This window comes from Sebastes fasciatus, chromosome 24, assembly GCF_043250625.1.
Source record: "Sebastes fasciatus isolate fSebFas1 chromosome 24, fSebFas1.pri, whole genome shotgun sequence".
In the NCBI taxonomy this organism is placed as follows: Eukaryota; Metazoa; Chordata; class Actinopteri; order Perciformes; family Sebastidae; genus Sebastes; species Sebastes fasciatus.
Window position 1 is genome coordinate 15,787,604 of NC_133818.1, and position 21,111 is coordinate 15,808,714.

Below are 21,111 nucleotides of genomic sequence, written 5' to 3' on the forward strand. Positions count from 1 at the left end.
AACTAAGTTACCCAGACTAGGGCCAACTCATGAGTAACGTAGTTGACGTGACCATCGATTTTCCTTATACGCATTTAGTTTCATTCACAATTCATTGATTTTTAATATCACATTTATAACATATAAGTAACATATTTATGTCTTCCATCGTTGAGATGGATGTTGTTGAGAAGAGAAGCGGCGCATCTCACTGCTGATCCTGGAGCGACAGGCAAACTGCACTTCCAGGCTGATGCTGCCGTTTGATAAATAACACAAACACAACTGTAGGCGCTGAATGAATCAGAACGGAGGCCTTCAAGGCTTTCTAAATCTGACCCAAACACAGGAAGAACTCAGCAACTTTATGTGAGAGAAGACAAACAGGAGTGAAACGGAGAAGAGACAGGAGAAGAACGAAGGTGAAGAGAGAAGTCGTTCAGTCAGACGCGTTGAGCTTTTGATTCCGTGTTTGTAGGTTCGCTGTTAGAGCCTGCGGGCGTTTTGCTCGGCTCGAGACTGCTGCTGGAGTCGACAGCAGGATGAGATAAGTACAGACACACGCAGAGAGGGAGAGTAGGAGTGTTTACTTCAGCCAGCCTTTCTGTCACAGTCTGCATGAAAGCTTCGCAGTTTGAAAGGAAAACAACTTTACTTGCTTTGGCTTGTTTTCCTCCTGTCACGACGACTGGGAGGTGACTTTTTACATTCAGTCACAGAGCTGAACTGAAATCGGTTGTTTTGTATTAAAGCTGCCAAAAATAGCATTAATTATCTGTACATGTGACCAGTTTTTCTTTAAGTTATTCCAGTCAATGGCAACTGTATGACATGAGAGTTTTAGTCTGTGAAACTGTCTCCTTTTTGTCATGCATTTTTTTTATTCTTGTGTCCTCTAAGCATTTTGAGGCTGCAGTTACCATGGTTACAGGTGTTGTTCATAGCGTGTCTCAGCTGTTTTGTTGCTGCTTCTTATTTGTTGTTGTTTAGTTATTATTTGACAAAAATGTAAAGTTCTCGTTATTAAATGTTCCTTTTTATTTAGTTTTAGTGTAATTTTCGTCATGAAAAAAAAAAAGTCGGCAATGAATATTTTCCGTCATAGTTTTTGTTGAGAAAATGAGCACTGTTTCAGACATAAAAAAAATGCCCTAAGTATCATATTAAGTGATCACATTTGGAATCATAGATCATATCATATAGACCCAAGTTTGTTTAATAGGGAACCAAAATTCAGCCATTCTCTCCTCAATCAACCCGTTCTCACTCCCAACAAACGCACCAGGCTTTCAACTAACTCCAATGTAAACCCATCTGTGTCATTATTAGATGCTCAGAGCAACTGAGGTAGTATAAAGAGCGAGAAATTTCACGTACAGCAGGTGGGATTGGAGGTTGGATGGGTCAAACAAACACAGGACTTTCACCCAGGAGACCGCTATATTGGTGCCCTGTGTGAAACCAATGTTGACTTATTTTACCTTAATTGTCACGTACTTAAGTAACGCTAGTTAACAAATTCATGTTAGCACAATACACAATCTTTCCCTAAACGTAACCTGGTAGTTTTGTTGTATAAGTAAACCTAAAAAACTAAGTAAACCTACGTTGGGATTTTATTTTGAAAAGAGGCTGTATGCATGTACAACACAGTCTCGCGGCAGTTTGTGAAATAGTCCCGAAATTGAATCTGTTTGATTCGTGTACATAGACACGAATTTCCCTTTTTTTTCGTGACGCTCAACACGACTTTTGTGCGCCTTCCTAAGAATGTCCAGCAACACATGACGGCGTGTCAATTTCCGCTCCAGTCTTTTCAAAATAAAACTAATTCGTTAGGTTTAGGAATAGATTGACTAGAAGAAAAAAAACTTGGAAAAAAAAGGTCTCTAGGCTCAACTTGACCCCGATGACGGGTAAATTGAGCCTAGGGAGAGGAGAGGGTTCTTCAGGAGGGTGGCATGACAGATGGTGACGCACCCTAAAACATGAACCACTCACGTCCTAGAAAAGGTTAAAAGTTGATTAGCCTGTTTGATCATCTTTTTATGTATCCTTTAGTGAAGCGTTGCAGTTTACATTAAGATTTAGAAGTCAAAACTGTAATCTCTAAATAAATGGCTCAACTTCCCCCAGGCCTTTTGATTCAAATTACCCCGCCCATTTAGACCTAATGTAATGCTAACATTATAACCTCATATTATAACTTCCTAAAGCTTTAACACGTGTGAGATTTTTTTCAAACTTGTCTGTAAATGTTAAGGACAAAAAATCACTTTGAGCTGCAAAAAACAGTTTTTTTTTAACCCAAATGTGCTTAAAATGGATGGGTCACATTTGTCTATGGTTGCCTATAAATAACGGGCTGAAATCACCCTCCTCTCCCTACATCCTCCAAAATAACCCAAACATTGAATCAACACCTCTCATCTCATTAGTTGTAGCGCTGGGACGCTAGAAGCTAGAAGTTTTTACACAGCACACAAAGAAAGAACAGAGCATGCGGCAGGCAACATATTGCCTCAGACGAACGGAGGAATAATGAAACGTCAGGCCGAGTTAGCGGAGTAAAATGTGATTCAAGTTGAAAACATCAATGGAGTGAGAAGAACAAATTCATGGAGGAAGAGAAATTCACAGTTTGGGGGCCTCTGCTGAGAAACACAACATTTAGTCTCTAATCTGTGGACAGACAGGGGTCTTTGGTTGGAGGATCTAAGGTGTCTGACAGTGTGCAGGAGCAGGGGGTCACACATAGAAGCAGGGCTGAGACCATTTAGTGCTGTGTAAACAAAGAACAAGGTTTTAAACCTCAGTCTCCAGCTAACAGGGAGCCAGAGCGAAGAGGCAGGAATCTCACTAATACGGTGTCTGTTTCTTGATCTCGTTAGAAATCTCGCTGCAGCATTCTGAGCTAATTGGAGACTGGATGAAAAAAACTAAAAAAAAACAGATCTGAGTGATACCAACATACAAAAAGTCTCAGTAATGAGGCGAGTGGATACGAAGGTGTGGACGACTTTCTCCAGGTCGCAGAATTCTGTTGTGTTTTCAGACATCTGATTTATCGGTTTATTGAACTTTAATGTTCAATCAAGTATGATTTGTTTTTCTATATGTTTTGACATAAAGAGATAATATACTAGATGTGGATAAAACTTCTTTATTTTGTATTTTTTTTCACTGGAGAAACACACTGAAACTTCTTTGGTAATGATGTAATGTAAGTCTGTGTGGAAGTACACTGCAGACAGGAGTCTCTGCAAACGGAAACAATCAGAGATCAACCTGTGACACAGGTTGAACTCTGAGTGATTATTTTGCGCATATGCGAACACTCCAAAAGAACTCAGACCTCTCTCAAACGAACCGAACTCAGACCTCCTCCGGAAGCACAGTCCTGCTTGGCTGAATAACGGAGCCGACCGCTAACGGACGGAGGTTCCTTTGAGTTATATCATGATGCGTTCAAACTCAAAAATAAGTATTGCGTGAAAATGATGATGTGTGTATTGTTGTAAAATGTAGTTTTTGGCAAGAAACTTGAATAAATCCAGTTGTTTGAAGTAGATGTTTTCCAGGCAATACAAAATAGATACTGATAAGTGAGAAAAAATAGGACAACAAAATGCAAGTGACACCAATATATAATGATCAGGATAAGTTTAACAGAGTTATACTGGAAGGTATGAATCTCTGATCTTTGAGCATGGTTAGTCCACAAGGGCGGTACCATGTACCTTCGTCCTGATGGTAACAACTCATGTTCCCCATAGAAAGACTGTGATACGTCAGCCCTTTCTTTACTACTCACTGAGCGGTGTCATACTTTGTTGTTGTCGACCCGCAATTTCTCTCGAGGTCACGGCAAACATTCTGTTCCATCCGCCCACGTCTTCTTCTTCTTCTTCTTCTTCTTCTTCTCGGAGCTGCTCTTTCGGTTCCTCTAGATGGATGCATCACTATTAACAAACACACCTGTTCCATTGTTTTCTCCTGCTCTGCATTCTAACGCTTCTGTCTGTTTGTCATTCAGGAGGAAGCAGCCAAGAGTCTTTCCTCGCAGAGATTATCTCCAAAGTGGTGTTTCCTGGACTGTAAGTACACCACATTGTTCATTATTTACTCTTGCCTTTATCACTTTTTCTACCATCTGGACTCCAAACTTGTTCCATGAACACTTTTCCACATAAATTACAGACAAAAACAGCACAATTTGACTTACTGCAAATAATGAAGTGTGCTTGTATGTAAGCATAATTCAATAAGTTTGTATTTTTATTAAAAACAGAACAAGTCAGTTGTTCACTGTGAGCCCTTGTTAACACAGAATGAAGTCTCTGGATCAACAATAGTCTGATTCCACTGACACAGCATTGAAAAATGATCTCGCATGGTTAGGGTCGGTTTAAGTTAAAGCAACTAAAAATCGTCCTTTCAAAATAAACTTCCGTTTTCACATGAAGTTATAGGTTTAGGTAATACAACCCCTTTAGGTTGGGTTAGGAAACGGTCGTGATTGACGTTCACATCACTGGCTAGTGATTTTCTTTATTTCAGTGTGACTTAATAACTACATTTTAACTCCTATCTACCTGCACTCAACTTGCAAAAGGAAAGGTAAAGATATAAAGGCAGATAATTTCAGTTATATATATTTATACTTGTTATGAAGTCAGATAGCAGTTACCATTTTGACAAATTTTGATTTAGCTTCTTGATTTAGTCTGTCGCTCTTTTCTCGTGAAATTAACTTTTATGAAGCTCAGAACAAACATACTATATACTGCTAATATACATATGATGTGTATTTTCAATGTTTCATTTGATAGAGACACCATACTGAAAAGCTTTGTGCACTATACTGCATATATCTTTATAGATATCTGTATGTATATGTCTTTATATCTTTCTTGAGCATGTGCAGCATCGCCTCCACCACCCCTCCACCGGACTCCTGTCTTACACAGAATTTGGAACAAATTCTAATAATTTCTCACAGGAGAGAGTTGTTTTCTCACCGGGGAGTCAGGATGGGTTTATAGTGTAATAAAGCAGCCTGGGTTACCAACAGGGAACTGCCTGGGTGTCAGTTGGATTTTGATAATTTGATTACTTGCAAATTTGTTTGGGGATTTGCACCACGGCAGTACAATATGAACAGGTCCTGCATTATTACGTAATCTTGTGGCCCTGTCTTATAGATGGTCAAAATCTTTATCTAGTATCGTTATTATTTCAGTTTATGACGCAGACTAACTGAAACAGAAAACCTAGGAGACAACAGGGCGCAATGACCAATTTTTGCTCCAGAACAGGTTAAAGGATGATTCACAATCTGTATGCCTCCTCGCCGGCGACAGCCGTGAACTGATTAGAATTTGGTGGTCTCCTGTACGCAATATCTCCAACACAGTCTCAGCAGTTTGTGAAACAGTCACGAAATTTTATCTATTTGATTCGTGTTCATAGACATGAATTTCCATTTTTTCGTGACGCTCAGCACAACTCTCAACAACGTATTTTTAGTGCATTTTCCTACGAATGTCCAGCAAAACGCGAAGCACGTGTCAATTTCTACTCCAGTCTTTTAAAAAAAAAAGAACGACTTAGTTAGGTTTAGGAATAGATCGACTTGGTTAGGTTTAGGCAACAAACTACTTAGTTAGGTTTAGGAATAGATCGACTTGGTTAGGTTTAGGCAACAAACTACTTAGTTAGGTTTAGGAAAAGATCACGGTTTGAGTTTAAATAACTCCGGAAGAGCCGTAACTTAAGTACAGAAGTTACGTGACAAATAAGTCAACTGTGACCTTTGGTTTCACACGGGACACAAACAGCAGTCTCCTGGGCGAAAGTCCTGTGAGTTTTGACCCACCCATCCACCTCGACGTCCTCCCTATACGCCGTTCGCGGCTCTTTGTCCCAAAGGACGACTGTAAAACAAGAACATTGAGTTACAAATGTGAGAAGTACATCTGTAAAGCTCATGCTTGCAGACTTGCATACAGTCATATGTTAAGTAGACAAAAAAATGCTGATAATAATAACTAGAACATTCCACATCAATGACACCAAAAATAGCACAGTCTCTCTGCATTGTTAAGCAGTTCTTCTCCTACCTGTTGATTGGCAGTTGCTGTTTCTTCATCTGCGAAATAGATTCCTGGTTTCGGGGTGTGACAAAGGGCCGGTCATTTAATGAAGGTTATAGTTGATGAGATGCATGCAGTCACAAACCTGTAACATCAAAATAACATAAAGCATAGTTGCATAGTGAATGTCATGAATATTAATCTCATGCAGCAGCAGCAGCAGCTTACCAAAAATATCACAGAGAGAAACCATGCGTCTTACACAATGTTATACATGCATGCGCACATACACAAACCCCCACACACACACACACACATACACACCTCTGCTTGGGTAGAGAGTCCTGGTGGAATTTAGCCGAGAACAAACAAAGAAACAACAGTTGAAAGAGAGACCGAGAGAGTTGTTTGAAGAGGACAGAGGAAATGTGTACGTGGTTAGCAGGTGATCCGTAAGACAATTCACTTCCTGATCAGGTTTTTAGCTTCTGTGGTCTCTGAGTCCTTTGATCCTGATGATCTCAGCACCAGTCCTGATCTAATATTTAGATCTTTCTATTCTATAATACAGCTGCACAGTGCATACTTAGCCCCATTTCTCACTTCTATCTGTACAGTAGCTCAGCTGTCGCTATCAAATTAAGGAAAAATACAAAAACAAAAGATTTAAATAAGGAGGTCTGACAGGTCTGTGATGGATCCACCATCATTAGTGTCAGTTAAGGTCTTAGTACTGTATGCTTCAACAAAAGTGCTTGTTGGATTGTTTCTGCAGTGGAAACATAAAGATTTGTGGGTCACAAAACACAACGCCTTCATTGTCTCCTTCCCTGTATTCCTTGTGTATTATTTATCAGGTACAGTGCTCATTAATCATTAATTAGATGGACTCATTTCATCCTAATGGTACATTCACACCGGACCGGACTGGACCAAACTGTGTATAAATATGTGTGTATAACAGACAACATTGCTGCCGTATTTATGCCTAGATGACTTTATGTTGAGTGTTGATGGAGCAGCTGCATGGCCTGGCACTGATCCATCCAAACTCCATTCAGAAAACAAGCATTTTAAAAGATGTTTGCTTGTCGTCATGGTAACAGACCTGACAAAGCATGAATTCAGACTTTTTACTAATCAGCCTCATTATGTAGTTAGTTCAGCATACGTTTGATTCGTTTATTGATATTAAATCACAGCACAATCTGTTTATTTTGGGTTTATACCGCAGCAGCTACAGCTCGGTGAAATTCACAGCTCGCTGCCGCGTGACGTTATGAACCCAGACACAGCAGCGTTTGGTTTTCTGACATATCTGGGACTTCCACAACATGTACAAAGCAGCAACAGTGGTTATTTCCTCCATGGTTTGATGGAGGAAACGGAGGAAGGAAAAGTTGTTGGTATCTATGGAGACAAGTTCCTTCTCCTCTCCGCTGCGTTTTGAGCGCAAATGAACACAAATGATCCAGGCGGTCCAACTCGTGCGAGTAAAGCAAGGAGAAAATTTGCTTCACTCATGTCAGACATATTACATGAACATATAAAAAATTCCAACAAAGCGATACTGCCTTGCCCGCAGGCCGTCACATACAGTTCTTACTATAAGTGCTGCAGTAGTGGGGAGCCAACCTATGAACAATTTAACAATGAAGAAATCCTATTAACCTTTTGGCCTGAACCTTTTAGTAACAATCTGCTTTAAACCTGCCTGAATTTGCCTGAAATTTAAAGAGGATAATATTTCATAGGTTAACACTGTTTCTATTTGTCTCTTAAGCTACGACGGCAGATCGTTTCTACAGGATAGACCGAGCACAGGTAAGTCTGTCTCACCTAGACTGGATGTTCTTTCTCCATTGTGTCAAGACTATCTCAAAATGAATACATCTGCCTCTTCACTACAAAGAGCGCTGCCTCTCACTGCATTTGATTGATGATCAGTTCTAGCGTATATAGTGTAGGATAGGCCAGCATGTATGTTTCCTGAGAGTTGACACACAAGAAACTTGAAGTGAATATGTTTTGTTTAAGGATTAATGTGCTATATAATATCGTGGTGAGCTTCCACTCACAGCAGGGTCTGGATGATACCTGTATGGACTCACTGTTTGGTTGAAACCGTCTCGTGCTTCATGTTTTATCAGGAACATCTCAACTACGTATCAGAAATCTCCCAAGAAGAGATCTTCATCCTGGACCCTGAACTGGTTGTCATGACGACGGTGGGGACCTCCCCCTCGACCATGCCTGACCTGGTTAACCCCGCCTCCAGTCTGGTGAACAGCAGGTAGGTCAATCACCGCCACACTGGTACTGTCCGTGTCACCACTGGTTGGACCTAAACCCTAACCGAACTAACCAGAGACATCCTTTTAATGCTGTTGCAGCAAGGAGACCGCTGTTAGTGGCCCGTATAAACCAAAAGTTAACGCTGACTTTAGATGTGTTACGCAACATTGTTTTGCGCAACGTTGTTTTGCGCAACGATGTCTTGCGCAACGCTGTTTGTGACGTTGCGTTGTTTAACGCACGTCGTTTTACGCACGCTGTTTTCGCACGTTGTGTGATCGAAAGTCTTAAAAATATTCCTGAATCTGGATCATGATCCTGATCTCCACCAAAATCTAATGGATTGTTCATTGTGCCACACCCCAACCCTCCAAAAAAATGTCATTCAGATCTATTGCGGACTTTTGGAGTAATCCTGCTAACGGACAAACAAACAAACAAACAAACAAACCAACAAACCAACGCCGGTGAAAACATATCCTCCTTCCTAGGCCTTCGGCCTTGGCGGAGGTAATTATGACACTTTTTTTTGGTTCAGAGACGTCGACATTCAACGTATCCCGTGGTTTGTTGAAACGTACAATACCACATTTTTTTCTGACGACTGGGTTTGTAAATTGGTTCATAGATTATGTTCTAATCTAACAAATCTATAACTCTTAGAATCTGCATGTTCTCATTGAAATGAACCCCTGCGGTGGGGGTTTCCAGAGTTGTGATGAGATGTAATAAACCGCTGTGTCATGTCTATGAACTGAACTTCCTGGTTGGTAGTTTATCTTCTACTCTGTAGAAACACACCAGCCCCGATGCAGCCTCTCACAGAGACATTTTGCAAGACATAGATTAGTGATTTAGGGTGACTGTGTCTCAGCAACTAGAGCTGTTCGTGCACTAATCGTGGGTGATTCGATCGTCTGCTAATCCTGTCCACAAGTGTCCAAGCAAGACAATTGAATTCTCCCGATGATTAGAGCTCCCAGTGCCTTACATGGCTCGCTGCCAACAGTGTGTGTGTTTGTGGATAAAGGAGCTTTATAAATGTACCATTTACCAAGTCCCAAGTGAAGTCCCAGCACCGCCTCACTTTTGATCATGTATTGCATTGTGCTGTCATGTCGCTGTCGTGGTAGCTGTCAATCAAGCAGTCAGTCATTTGTGTAAAAACATTCTGTCTCTCTCTGTCTCTCTCTGGTATCAACAGTGTCCACACATGTTTAATAATTGCTGCTTTTATATCGTTACATAAAAGGACAGAGAGTATTTTATAGAGCCAAATGCAGAATTTAGCTCTCTCACATTCTGCTGTGAGCCCGAACGCATCCTCAGCATTAGATCTCCCGGCCCACGCAATCTAGATGTCACACTGAGCACAAATTCTGTGTTTTGTTATCTGCTGCTTACTGCAGACAGCAGTGCTATTTAATTTTTTTTTACTTTATTTTGATATACCTCATTCATTACAGGAAAAAGAAGCAAAGAGTGTGAAAGGCAGTGTTAACACTGTGTTGTACTTACATTCACACGTCTTTAGAAAATCAACGGCTACAATAGAGAGCTGTGTATTTCAGCTGCTTAATTAATTGTCCAAACAGATGCAAAACAGAAACCCTGTGAAGAGAAATTCCACAAAGTGGAGTGGAGCATGCAAACACATTTTGTGACGGTTAATTGAGTATAAATAAATAAAATGTATTTGTATAAAAAAAATATAATATTAGTGGCGGCTGGTGACTCAAAAAATTGGGGAAGACAGGAGGAAAACCAACCCATTTTATTTAGTTATTTCTCTTATTTTGCACCTCCATCTTATGTACACAGATATGGTCTCAGTGCTGCTTGATATACAGTATGAGACACAGCTGCAAAGGCTTTAAATACAGTTACAATGGAGACCAAAGAATTTTGTCTCATTTTTCATCCGATTCGACTGGTACTAGGCCATTAAATAGGCGTTATCAGTCGCTATAAGCACCATAGATGTGGGTCAGTAGGGGCCTCCTACACCTACTACGTTGTAAAAGTGAAAGTGAAACTTAAAATTAACACGTTCTAACATGTAAAACTGAATGAAACGTCACGTTTTGAACACAAACAAAAAGGCTTACGCAATAAAACTACAACTTCTTTAGGTTTAGGCATTAAAACTACAACTTCTTTAGGTTTAGGCAATAAAACTACAACTTCTTTAGGTTTAGGCATTAAAACTACAACTTCTTTAGGTGTAGGCAAAACAAACAGTTACAGTAGGTTTAGGCAACAAAACTACAACTTCTTTAGGTTAAGCAACAAAACTACACCTTCTTTAGGTTTAGGCAACACAGCTACAACTTATTTAGGTTTAGACAATAAAACTACAACTTCTTTAGGTTTAGGCAATAAAACTACAACTTCTTTAAGGTTAGGCAATAAAACTACAACTTCTTTAGGTTTAGGCATTAAAACTACAACTTCTTTAGGGTTATGCAATAAAACTACAACTTCTTTAGGTTTAGGCATTAAAACTACAACTTCTTTAGGTTTAGGCAAAACAAACAGTTACAGTAGGTTTAGGCAACAAAACTACAACTTCTTTAGGTTAAGCAACAAAACTACACCTTCTTTAGGTTTAGGCAACACAGCTACAACTTCTTTAGGTTTAGGCAACACAACTGTGCTCTCATGTTCCTAATTTATGTATCTTATAGAGGGGCAAACATGGGATTTAGATTATTCTGTAAATCTTTTAATCTGGAAAGCACTTTGCGCTTAAGTTTGACAAGTGCTATATAAATAAAATGATAATAATTACTACACCAGTTGGCTGCTTATCTCTCTACTTTCTTATGTAAAGTGAAAAATGAAGCAGTAAAACAATACCAGTTACTCTTTTTTATATTTTAATCTCCCCTCTTGCCTCTCAAAAATAGAGGAGCAACCTCCTCTGTCTCTGTGGACCAGCCTCCACTGGTTAATATGTGGTAAATATGACAATAATAACTACTGACAACTAGACGGGCAGCAAACATTATGGACTGTCAGTCTGGAAACATACTGTCCGAGCCGTGGCCTGAAGAAAGAAACATGACTGCAGTGTACTGTGGGCCGTCACACTTTGGTTTATGTGTGAATGTGTGAATGTGTTCTTGCGAAGGAAGCTGGAATAAACTTGCTCGTATGGACCCGTAGTCCCCCGGTGATATCCTTATATAAATATGTGTCGTCTGCAGAATTATGATAAGATATTTAGTTGTTTTCCATAATCTGTGCTAGTGGGAGCAGAAACATGTCATCGCTGTACGCTCAGATGTATAATTCATTACCAATCGACACAAAATAGTCCCTGTTCTTTCAAGTAGGATTCAAACCAATTTAGCGCCGTGCCAGACGGTCCCACCCAGTGCTCCAGTCTGTCCAGTAACATGTTGTGGTCGACCGCGAGAGCCTGCTTCTGGGTGTCTGTGTACGAGGCATTGGGTCCACGCCCAGCAGGAGAAAGAAGAGGCATGTTGGGGGGAAGTAGAAGTAGGGCAGGGACCCCGTCTGTCTCATTTGAATGGCAGTAATTTGAGACGCGACAGTGCAGCTTAGTGGCATCCATTAACATCACATGCAGTCGTCTGATTTCAGCTTGTTAGAGATATCCCCGAGAGGGGAGGTGGAGGGAGGCTGATGAAGCAAACTTTTGGCGACCTTGCTGTCCTTATCGGCTCGTCAGCCCAGTTCTCCCGCTTTGTCGTCTTCATTATCGGCTATTATGTTGTTGTTACAGAGTGTATTGTGCAGTTGTCCGGGGGGAATATGAATCCCAAAAGAGGTGGAGAGAGGAGGAGGAATTAGGAGACTGATCCATGAGCTGGTTCAGTAGTTTAACTCTCGATCTGTTTGTGTGGAGGCCTTCTACATCCCCAGAACAGAGAGAAGTTATCAATGATTCCTTTCAAATAGCAGGTTTCACAGAGTCCTCAGAGGCTACTGTGGATCTCTCTGTTGACTGTTGGACTGTGCTCATGTTTTCGGTGGACAGTTAACTGAACGTATCCGTTTGCGACTAATGAAAGTGAATCTGATATTGCCAATTTGATGAGCGAGCAAGTGTTAGTCGCGAGCGCGTAGGGAGGGTTGAGCTCACGCTCATCACATTTGTGCACGCGGAGCAGAAAGGCTCCCTTCCGAGGATGGTTTTCCGCTCATATCACGTGCACGCGCCTGGTTTTTATGTGCGAGACTAGTTTCAAATTCCAAGTTCTTTATAATCATATGCGCAGCAGTTACAACAAAGTAGTCGTTGGCAATGAAAGTCTTGAATCTCAGGCTCCCATTAAATATGTATAAAAAAAGAGAAGCAAAGTCAATAGTAAACTAACTAACTTTAAAGCAAAAATGGACAAGAAGTCAAAAGTGCTCATGAAAAAATTAGCAAACTCCATATGCTGATGATCAAAAGCTTAAGCTTAATAAGTGAGTTGACCTTGAGCTAAGATTGTCAATATATAATGAGACAATATAAGAACTAAATCAATAGTTTAAAGAAGCCTAAAGTATATAAAGTGACTAGTCTATGAGAAAATGAGTCTACTTCTCTTGATTTATTACCTCAGTAAACACTGTAAACATGAGTTTATGGTCTCAACCGCTAGTTTCAAGTCTTCTTCAATACAGCATGATGTTCATTTAGTAAATTATGGTCCCATTTAGGGTCAAACAGACCATAAAGCAGGGGATGCTTTAGGGCGGGGCTACCTTGTGATTGACAGGTCGTTACCACGGCGATGTCCGGTCTGGGAGTTGGATGTGTTTTCGTCTTTCACAGTGTGATTTCACTTCACGAAACTTACATTTTGCTCGCCTAAAAATGTTTTATTCAGCATTTGGTTGTTCTTAGCTCCACCCTCTTGTGTCACTTCTGGTTGCAAAGAACAAAGATGGCGACGGCCAAAATGCCGAACTCGAGGCTTCAAAAAGGCAGTCCACAAACCAGTGGGTGACGTCACGGTGACTACGTCCACCTCTTATATACAGTCTAAGGTTGGAGTACAGTTTTGCACTTATCTTTAGGTATAGCACCCAGCAGGTAGCGATCCCATTCACTGTGCATGACTTCACTCGTTTTGTTTCAGTGAATCTTGGGAAAGTTGAGGTGTTATTTAGAGAGAGCTGTCCTCTTAAATGTTGTCAAGTTGAATTCTGATGTTCTAACTCACCGTCAGAAGACATTGGCAGAGTGTCGTGGAGTTCAGAACACTTCTCCGGTGTAAATTGTCTTGAGTATGCCAATCTTCTGTAACAATTTATGACAGTCCTTTGCACTTCAGAGCGAGCAGTGAGGCGTAGTGTTGTCCAGGGCACAATTCTGTCTGTGGTCCTTATATTAAATAATGTTGTGAGCAGCAGACGGCAGTTCAAAGTGGTTATTTGCAACCAACAGAGAATTGTCATAAATTATCCTCCCAATGATTTAGTTGTCATAGGAAACCTCCTTTAAGGTTGTGTAATTCTGCTGTATGCTGTACTGTATTTCATATGTTCTTTTTTTGGTGATCTCTAGTGGAAGCCCCTGTGATCAGACCTCCGACAAAGTCTTTGTCTACCCTGTCGCTCCTCCCTCCCCTTCACTTTCATCCTCTGATCCCAGGTAAAACCACACATTAAACACAAACATACAGGTCACTACCGAGTTCTTTGAAAGCAGCTTATCTTTTTACCGACTGACTGACTGTGTGTGTGTGTTACCCTTCAAACCCTATATTACCTTAGAGAGGCAGTAATTGCTCTGTGTGAGACACAGCTGCAAAGGCTTTAAATACAGTTACAATGGAGACCAAAGCATTTTGTCTCATTTTTCATCCGATTCGACTGTTATCAGGCCATCAAATAGGCGTTATCAGTCGCTATAAGCACCATAGATGTGGGTCATTAGGGGCCTCCTACGCCTACTACGTTGTAAAAGGGAAAGTGAAACTTAAAAGTAACACGTTCTAACATGTAAAACTGAATGAAACGTCATGTTTTGAACACAAACAAAAAGGCTTACGCAATAAAACTACAACTTCTTTAGGTTTAGGCAATAAAACTACAACTTCTTTAGGTTTAGGCATTAAAACTACAACTTCTTTAGGTTTAGGCAAAAAAAACAGTTACAGTAGGTTTAGGCAACAAAACTACAACTTTAGGTGAAGCAACAAAACTACACCTTCTTTAGGTTAAGGCAACACAGCTACAAATTCTTTAGGTTTAGGCAACACAACTACAACATCTTTAGGTTTAGGTAACAAAACTACAACTTCTTTAGGTTTAGGCAATAAAACTACAACTTCTTTAATTTTACGCAATAAAACTACAACTTCTTTAGGTTTAGACAACAAAAGTACAACTTCTTTAGGTTTAGGCAATAAAGCTACAACTTCTTTAGGTTTAGGCGATAAAACAACAACTTCTTTGGGTTTAGGCAACAAAACTACATCTTCTTTAGGTTTAGGCAATACAACTACAACTTCTTTAAGTTTAGACAACAAAACTACAACTTCTTTAGGTTTAGGCAAACAAATTAGAACTTCTTTTTTCACACTGTCTATACTACAGGCGCCTGACTTCCACTTCTGCTCCTGTCATAATTACTATGGTCGCTGTTGTGTTCATTTATACCTAATTTCGGTGATCTACCATGTGAATAGATGATAAAACCTACCAGTGGGTGTAGTAGGCCCCTATTGGCCCACATATATGGGGCTTACAGCGACTGATAACGCCTATTTAATAGCCTGACAACAGTCTAATCAGCTTTTATATTTCTCTGAAGTTTTTGTGCTTACATAACACATAAAACAGATATGCAGAAGAATAACCTCCAGAAAGTAATATTGTGTTGTGTTTCAGTCAAGAAAGTGGATGTCAGGTTGCATTATGATATCCATATACAGTACATGGCTGGTGCTGTGGGAAGGGCTCGGCTCGTTCTGATTGGTTGAGCAAGTATGCAAATGTCGTAGCGCTGCTTCACAGTTTGAGATGTCAAGCCTATAGAGCCTGTTAGAGGGCAAAGCCTGCATGAAGTAGAACTGCATAATTCTGATGCGTGTGTATGCATAGGTGTGTGTGGGTGTATAAATACATGAATAATATTTTCTATCTGCATTTTTCCACAGTTCCCTCTCCTTCGAGAAACAGCAAAAGTGTTACTATACTGTTTGTTATGGTGGTGTGTGTGTGTGTGTTGCCAGTGTGTGTCTGTGGACAACACATTTTTCTGCTTGCCTTGCCTCCATATGAAATCCTTTTAACCATATTTACACACACACTCACACAGATTAAAATTCTCACCTACAGAAACCTGTTAGAGCAGCTGTCTGCTGATGCTCAGATCATACAGAGAGAGAACAGATTCAGTGAAAGAGGAGACGGTGGAGAGTTTCTCTCTAAGCACTGTTTTTTAGGATAAGTCTGGTGTTATCCTATATTTTTCTTATTGTCAACAAATCCCATGAAAGGACCCAAACCAACAATGTGTGAATATCTGTGGCTCTGGAGCCCATTTATTCCCGCAGCAAACCTTTCCTCGGAGGAGTAAGGACTGTTTTCAGTGGCGGATTAATCCACATTTGGTGCTCTAGTGAGTATTTGTGGTATCAGGACGGTGTATGAGTCAAAATAAACTAGTGTGTGTGTTCATGGTGATGAAGGAATATGTCAGCCAGTGCAACAGTGATGTGTTTTAAAGCTCTGTGGCACAGAGAAAAGATACATCAGGCTTTGATACACACATAATAAATGCTAGAACATGGGATTTGTTGTTCAGATAAAAGTAGAATAGTCTTATCCTTTAAAAATGTGTAATGTATGGCTATTGTTACACCACTTCCAGTGTTATTTAAACCCTAACCGTGATCCTTTCCTAAACCTAATTAACTAATTTTGTTGCCTAAACTTAAGGAAGTTGTTTCCTGTGAAGATGGAAGTTTATTTTTAAAAGACTGTATGTATGCAACAAGCGGAAAATTGACACAAACGAACGAAAAGGAGGAACAACTTTTTCGTAAGATATCATACGAACCGTTGTATGAGAATACTTTGCAGAATAATGGGAAGAAAACCGTAGGCCGGATGAATTCTGAAGTGTATAGGGACGTACTGGATTTCATATGGAGGCAGTGCAAGCAGAAAAATATGGCGTCCACAGACACACACACTGCAAACAGTATAGTAACACTTGGCTGTTTCTCGAAGGAGAGGAAACTGTGAGGAAGGCAGTCAATGCCTGAAAAGGATTATCGACAAAGTATTAAAAATGAACGGTTTATTTATGATTATGTTAATTTGTCCAATTACATTTGAGCCCCTGAAAATAGGTGACTGTGTATAAAAAATGGTGTTCAACCCATTGAATTAAAGCTGAAAGTATGCACTTCAGTTGCCTTTAATTCCATTGTGGCGGTGTACAGAGCCAAAATAATTAAAAACCGTCACTGGTGGCTAAGAGAGCGAGAGAGAGGGAGATTAAATGTGGTGATTTTGGTGAAATTAAACACACTATTATTAGCAGTATTGTTGTATGCATGTAACAGCTGACCGACAATAACAGATTTTTGAAAAAGTGAGACACACAACGACATGTTATGTTAAATTGAACAGTTTTGTTCCTGCAGTGTGTGGAGAGCAACGATTTGGCCAAAACGGCTCAATACACACTACCAGATTCATTCATCAACAACAAGAAAAAGTAACTCAAAGTCAAGAAATGTGACTTTAGTGTACACAAACACGACAGACAACAGGCAGGAAGAATTAGCGATGTTACTACTTTGTACTGAAAATTGATGAAGGATGGGTGGATGAAGTCATGGCAACACTAGCTAAAATCATCTTGATTCTAGTATAGTGTGTCCTCCAGTTACCAAAAACATAGACAACAAAAACTATTCTTCCATTAAGTACATGTTAATCTGACCATCTCTTTTTACCTGATCACGTAATGTAATGTGTTTACTCATCAGGATCAGTGCTCTTTTGTACCATTTCAGTAATGAGTGGTAGTTATTAGTATAAACATAAGTGGGCACGCGTCACTGACAGCGGCGCTAAAGTTAATTGACCCTGGCTGGTTGGTTTAGAGTTTAATTATGTGATGTTGTATTTGATTATCAGCTATTGAAACAACAATATGACAACGTGGTAACATAAACATTTACAGGATCATAATATTTCCCCTGGCGTTTGAGCTGCTCTGTGGGTATAAAACGTGAACGTATAAAGATTAGCTTACCGAATCCATAAAGGAACAGGTACAATGTGAGTATAGGCAGCGCAACACAACCTGCTGATCCTAACAACACTTCCCTTTGGCTATGTGTGAGTGTGCACGCACGTGTGTGTGTGTGCATGTGTGTTGGCGGGCTGATTTGCAATGCTGAGTGCACCGAGTGGGAGGACGAGGAGGAGAGATGAGACCGAGAGGCAGGGGCCGAGTGAGAGAGAGATGGGTTTAGGAGAAAGACAGAGTCGGAAAAAAACAGTGGATGGAGAGAGAAATGCATGTCAGAGCACTCGAGAGTCACAGCGATCCACCGTACTTAGACACACACACACTAACAGAGTAGCGGTTTGCCCACGCAGGGCCAGAGGTGAACGTTATTCCTCCCACTATAATTACCTCTCTCTCTTCTGCTCTCCATCCCTCTGTCTCTGACACCTACACACCAAACATTTTGTTTTTTTAAATGATTTTTGAGCTGATAGCTTCGCATGCCGTCGGTTTACACTTCAGCATCGGGTGGAAATCTGTTTAAGAGCAGACGCAATCAGGCTCTGAGGTCAGGGGATTTCTGAAATATTACTGCGGTATGTTTCAGGAGAGAAAACTTAGTGACTATTTCTGGGAGATGTGGCAGAAATGACGATGCATTGTCATTATTTAGTGTATTGTGTATTGAAAACCAGACTGAACAACATTAAACAAACCAAGAAAACTGAACATGGGTTCCCCGCCTTTACCCAGTGTCAGCTGGGATCGGCTCCAGCCCCTCCGCAACCCTGAATAGGATAAGTGGTTACAGATAATGGATGGATGAAAAGTGAACACGCTTGCCTTTCTCATGGATTAAACTGTATGTCAGGGGGAGGTTGGTATGCACAGGAGAGCTACTTTTCTCACTGTGGAACCGTAGCTAGATAGACCATGTGATACAGTCAAAACAACAGACTTGTGGTTGACACAAGGGGTTGATAGTAGTCCTTAGTGATGCGTTGGTTCAACAAGCCCATGGTTCGGCTTGTGTTACGGTTTTTGGGTCGCTTTTCGGGCCATTTCCAACGTGTTTGAACTCCAAAATATATGAATTGATTTGACGTAGCTGTACCGCATAACTTCTCTGAGACAGCCTCATGAAACTTTACAGCCACAAACTAGAGACCTAGAGCATTCAGAGGATGGATGGATCAGACTAGAGACCTAGAGCATTCAGAGGATGGATGGATCAAACTAGAGACCTAGAGCATTCAGAGGATGGATGGATCAGACTAGAGACCTAGAGCATTCAGAGGAGGGATGGATCAAACTAGAGACCTAGAGTATTCAGAGGATGGATGGCTTTACTAGCTAGATGGACAATAAGGAGGTTTCTAAGCAGTTTACACAACACAAGTGTTCGCCATCCAATTGCCGAAAAATGCAGAAATCTCCAAATGTCCAAAGTTTTTGATCCCAAATCACAGCATGGCTTTTTCTATGGTGTTCCTCAAGGTATTGGTGTGTTAATGTGCTATTTTGGAGGGATTATTGATCATTTTTATCAATTCTCCAGTGATAAAAAATGGTTAAATTTAGCACCAAATCTGTGTAACAAATGGTATCAACCCAAAAAAGTGCTGCAACAACTTATGAGACATAATAGAGCATGGGGATGAATGACCCTCATAATGTTCTAAACACTTAAATAATTATTACATTCATTCATTCATGTTTATTTTGAATTTATTACTAGATCAACTTGACACACATTGCTGAGCTGCATCTCAAATTAATCTCCAGGTTCACAGCTTTCAGATGATGTACACCACTTCTACGTGACATCTACTGTTGACCTGCTATCTCCCTCTAAAGACCTCCTGTCCCCCCCTAAAAAAGACAAAACGGCTCTATTGTGGTTCTCAGAGCATTAATGCATCTGCCTCCTCTACTTGTTTAAGGTTGGGGGAAAGATGGTGCTCATGGTTAAAAGAAACATTGTTTAAAAGAAATGTTTGCTGTTGGTAGGAGACGGGATGCAAACGGTGGTCTCTGGTCTCAAAGAAAGATAAGATAAGATAATTTCCCGAGGGGAAAACCGCTCTGCAGCAGTTGCAGTACAAACTAGGAAAGAGTGGAAATATACCAAATATAACTGCGCTGTCCAGCTCTCCACATGAGGTAGATGAGTTGTACAATTTAATTGCCACCGGAAGAAAGGCTCTCCTGCGGTGCATTGTGGTGGTTACAGTCTACTGCTGACAGACCAGCACATCACGGAGAGAATGAGAGTCATCCTCTTCTCTGACACCACCACTAAAGAATCCAGCTCCTCCGCAGGACGGAGCCTGTTGAGCTTGTTGATTCCGTTGCCGTTGACTACCCTCACCCTGCTGCCCCAACACACCAGATCATAGCGCTGGCTACCACGGACTGGTAGAACACCCTCATATACTGCAGACATTGAATGAGCAGAGCCTCGGTGTTCTTTAGCCCAGTCCGGCTTGTACTTGTAGAACTGTTTCCACATCCACCCCCTGGATGGAAACAGATGTAGTGAACCACCAACTCCTTCATCTCACCAGTGTTAAGCTGCAGGTCGTTCAGCCCACACCGCTCAGTGAAGCAGTCCACTACGCTCCTGTGCTCAGCAGAGTCATCCGAGAACTTCCGTAGGTGGCAGGACTTGGAGTTGTAGCTAAAGTCTGAGGTGTCATCAGAAACCAGAACGCTTCCGATGCCAAAATCTTGTTCCGTTGTCTCCAGATTCGACATAGATGCAGAATCTGTTTTTAGAGCGTATGTCTGCTACCAGTTTCTTCACTTTTTTGATCATTCTGAGTGACTTTCACATACCTTCTGCTTCCTCTTGTTTTGTCATGAGCTTGTCCTACTTTGCCACCCATCAAAATGCTTCCTTCTCCTTTTTCTCTACCGGTGTCTCGCTCATGCTCGTTATCTCAGTGTTCCACTCGTCAACTGTTTACCTAGCAAGCATACCAGATAAGTGAATGCAGTGAAGAGGTTACCAAAAGGTTGTGACTCATAGTTTTGACATCCAAAAGGCAGGCAGTCATCATTTGCATCATTAGAGGGAGGTTAAAGATTCTCATTCAGGGAAAAATATTTCATTTAGAAAGAAATGTTAAAGAAGAAGAAGTATTAACAGACCACATAGTTCCCATCCTCTACAGAACATACATTCCCGGGGCTGTTTGGAAGCTGAAGAATAGTCTGGAAACATTCAGTGTTGGTTGTAAGCCGTCTCCGGCTGAGATAGAGTTGGTTTAGTGACTGTGTTTCCTTTGTTCTGCTGTAGTTCTTCCCAGAGGCAGCGGATAAACAGTGACAGCTCTGTCGTTGATGCTTTAACACACAACACAACACCTATGGCCAGCAAACTCAGCAGGTTAGTATCCTCTCAGACACACACACACCCTGTAGAGTGTCTTTATGTGTAGTTTTAATGTGTTCAAGATGCTCTTTATTGTTTTTTATTAGCAAATCAGACCCTCCATGAGTACAACAACAACACAACGGGTG

General features: G+C 40.8%; 1 protein-coding gene across 12 annotated transcripts in view; it reads left to right on the top strand.

The window, feature by feature from the left end:
* dgkza (diacylglycerol kinase, zeta a) overlaps positions 1 to 21,111 on the top strand; it is a 78,910-nt gene that overhangs the window by 40,362 nt on the left and 17,437 nt on the right. For 6 of the 12 annotated variants that reach the window (XM_074626950.1, XM_074626958.1, XM_074626960.1 and 3 more), the window contains 5 exons: positions 4,016 to 4,076; positions 7,858 to 7,898; positions 8,225 to 8,367; positions 13,897 to 13,983; positions 20,888 to 20,977. In XM_074626950.1, coding sequence (XP_074483051.1) covers positions 4,016 to 4,076; positions 7,858 to 7,898; positions 8,225 to 8,367; positions 13,897 to 13,983; positions 20,888 to 20,977 — 422 coding nt within the window. The remainder of the gene's footprint in view (positions 1 to 4,015; positions 4,077 to 7,857; positions 7,899 to 8,224; positions 8,368 to 13,896; positions 13,984 to 20,887; positions 20,978 to 21,111) is intronic. The other 6 variants (XM_074626961.1, XM_074626962.1, XM_074626954.1 and 3 more) reach the window with 1 other exon arrangement.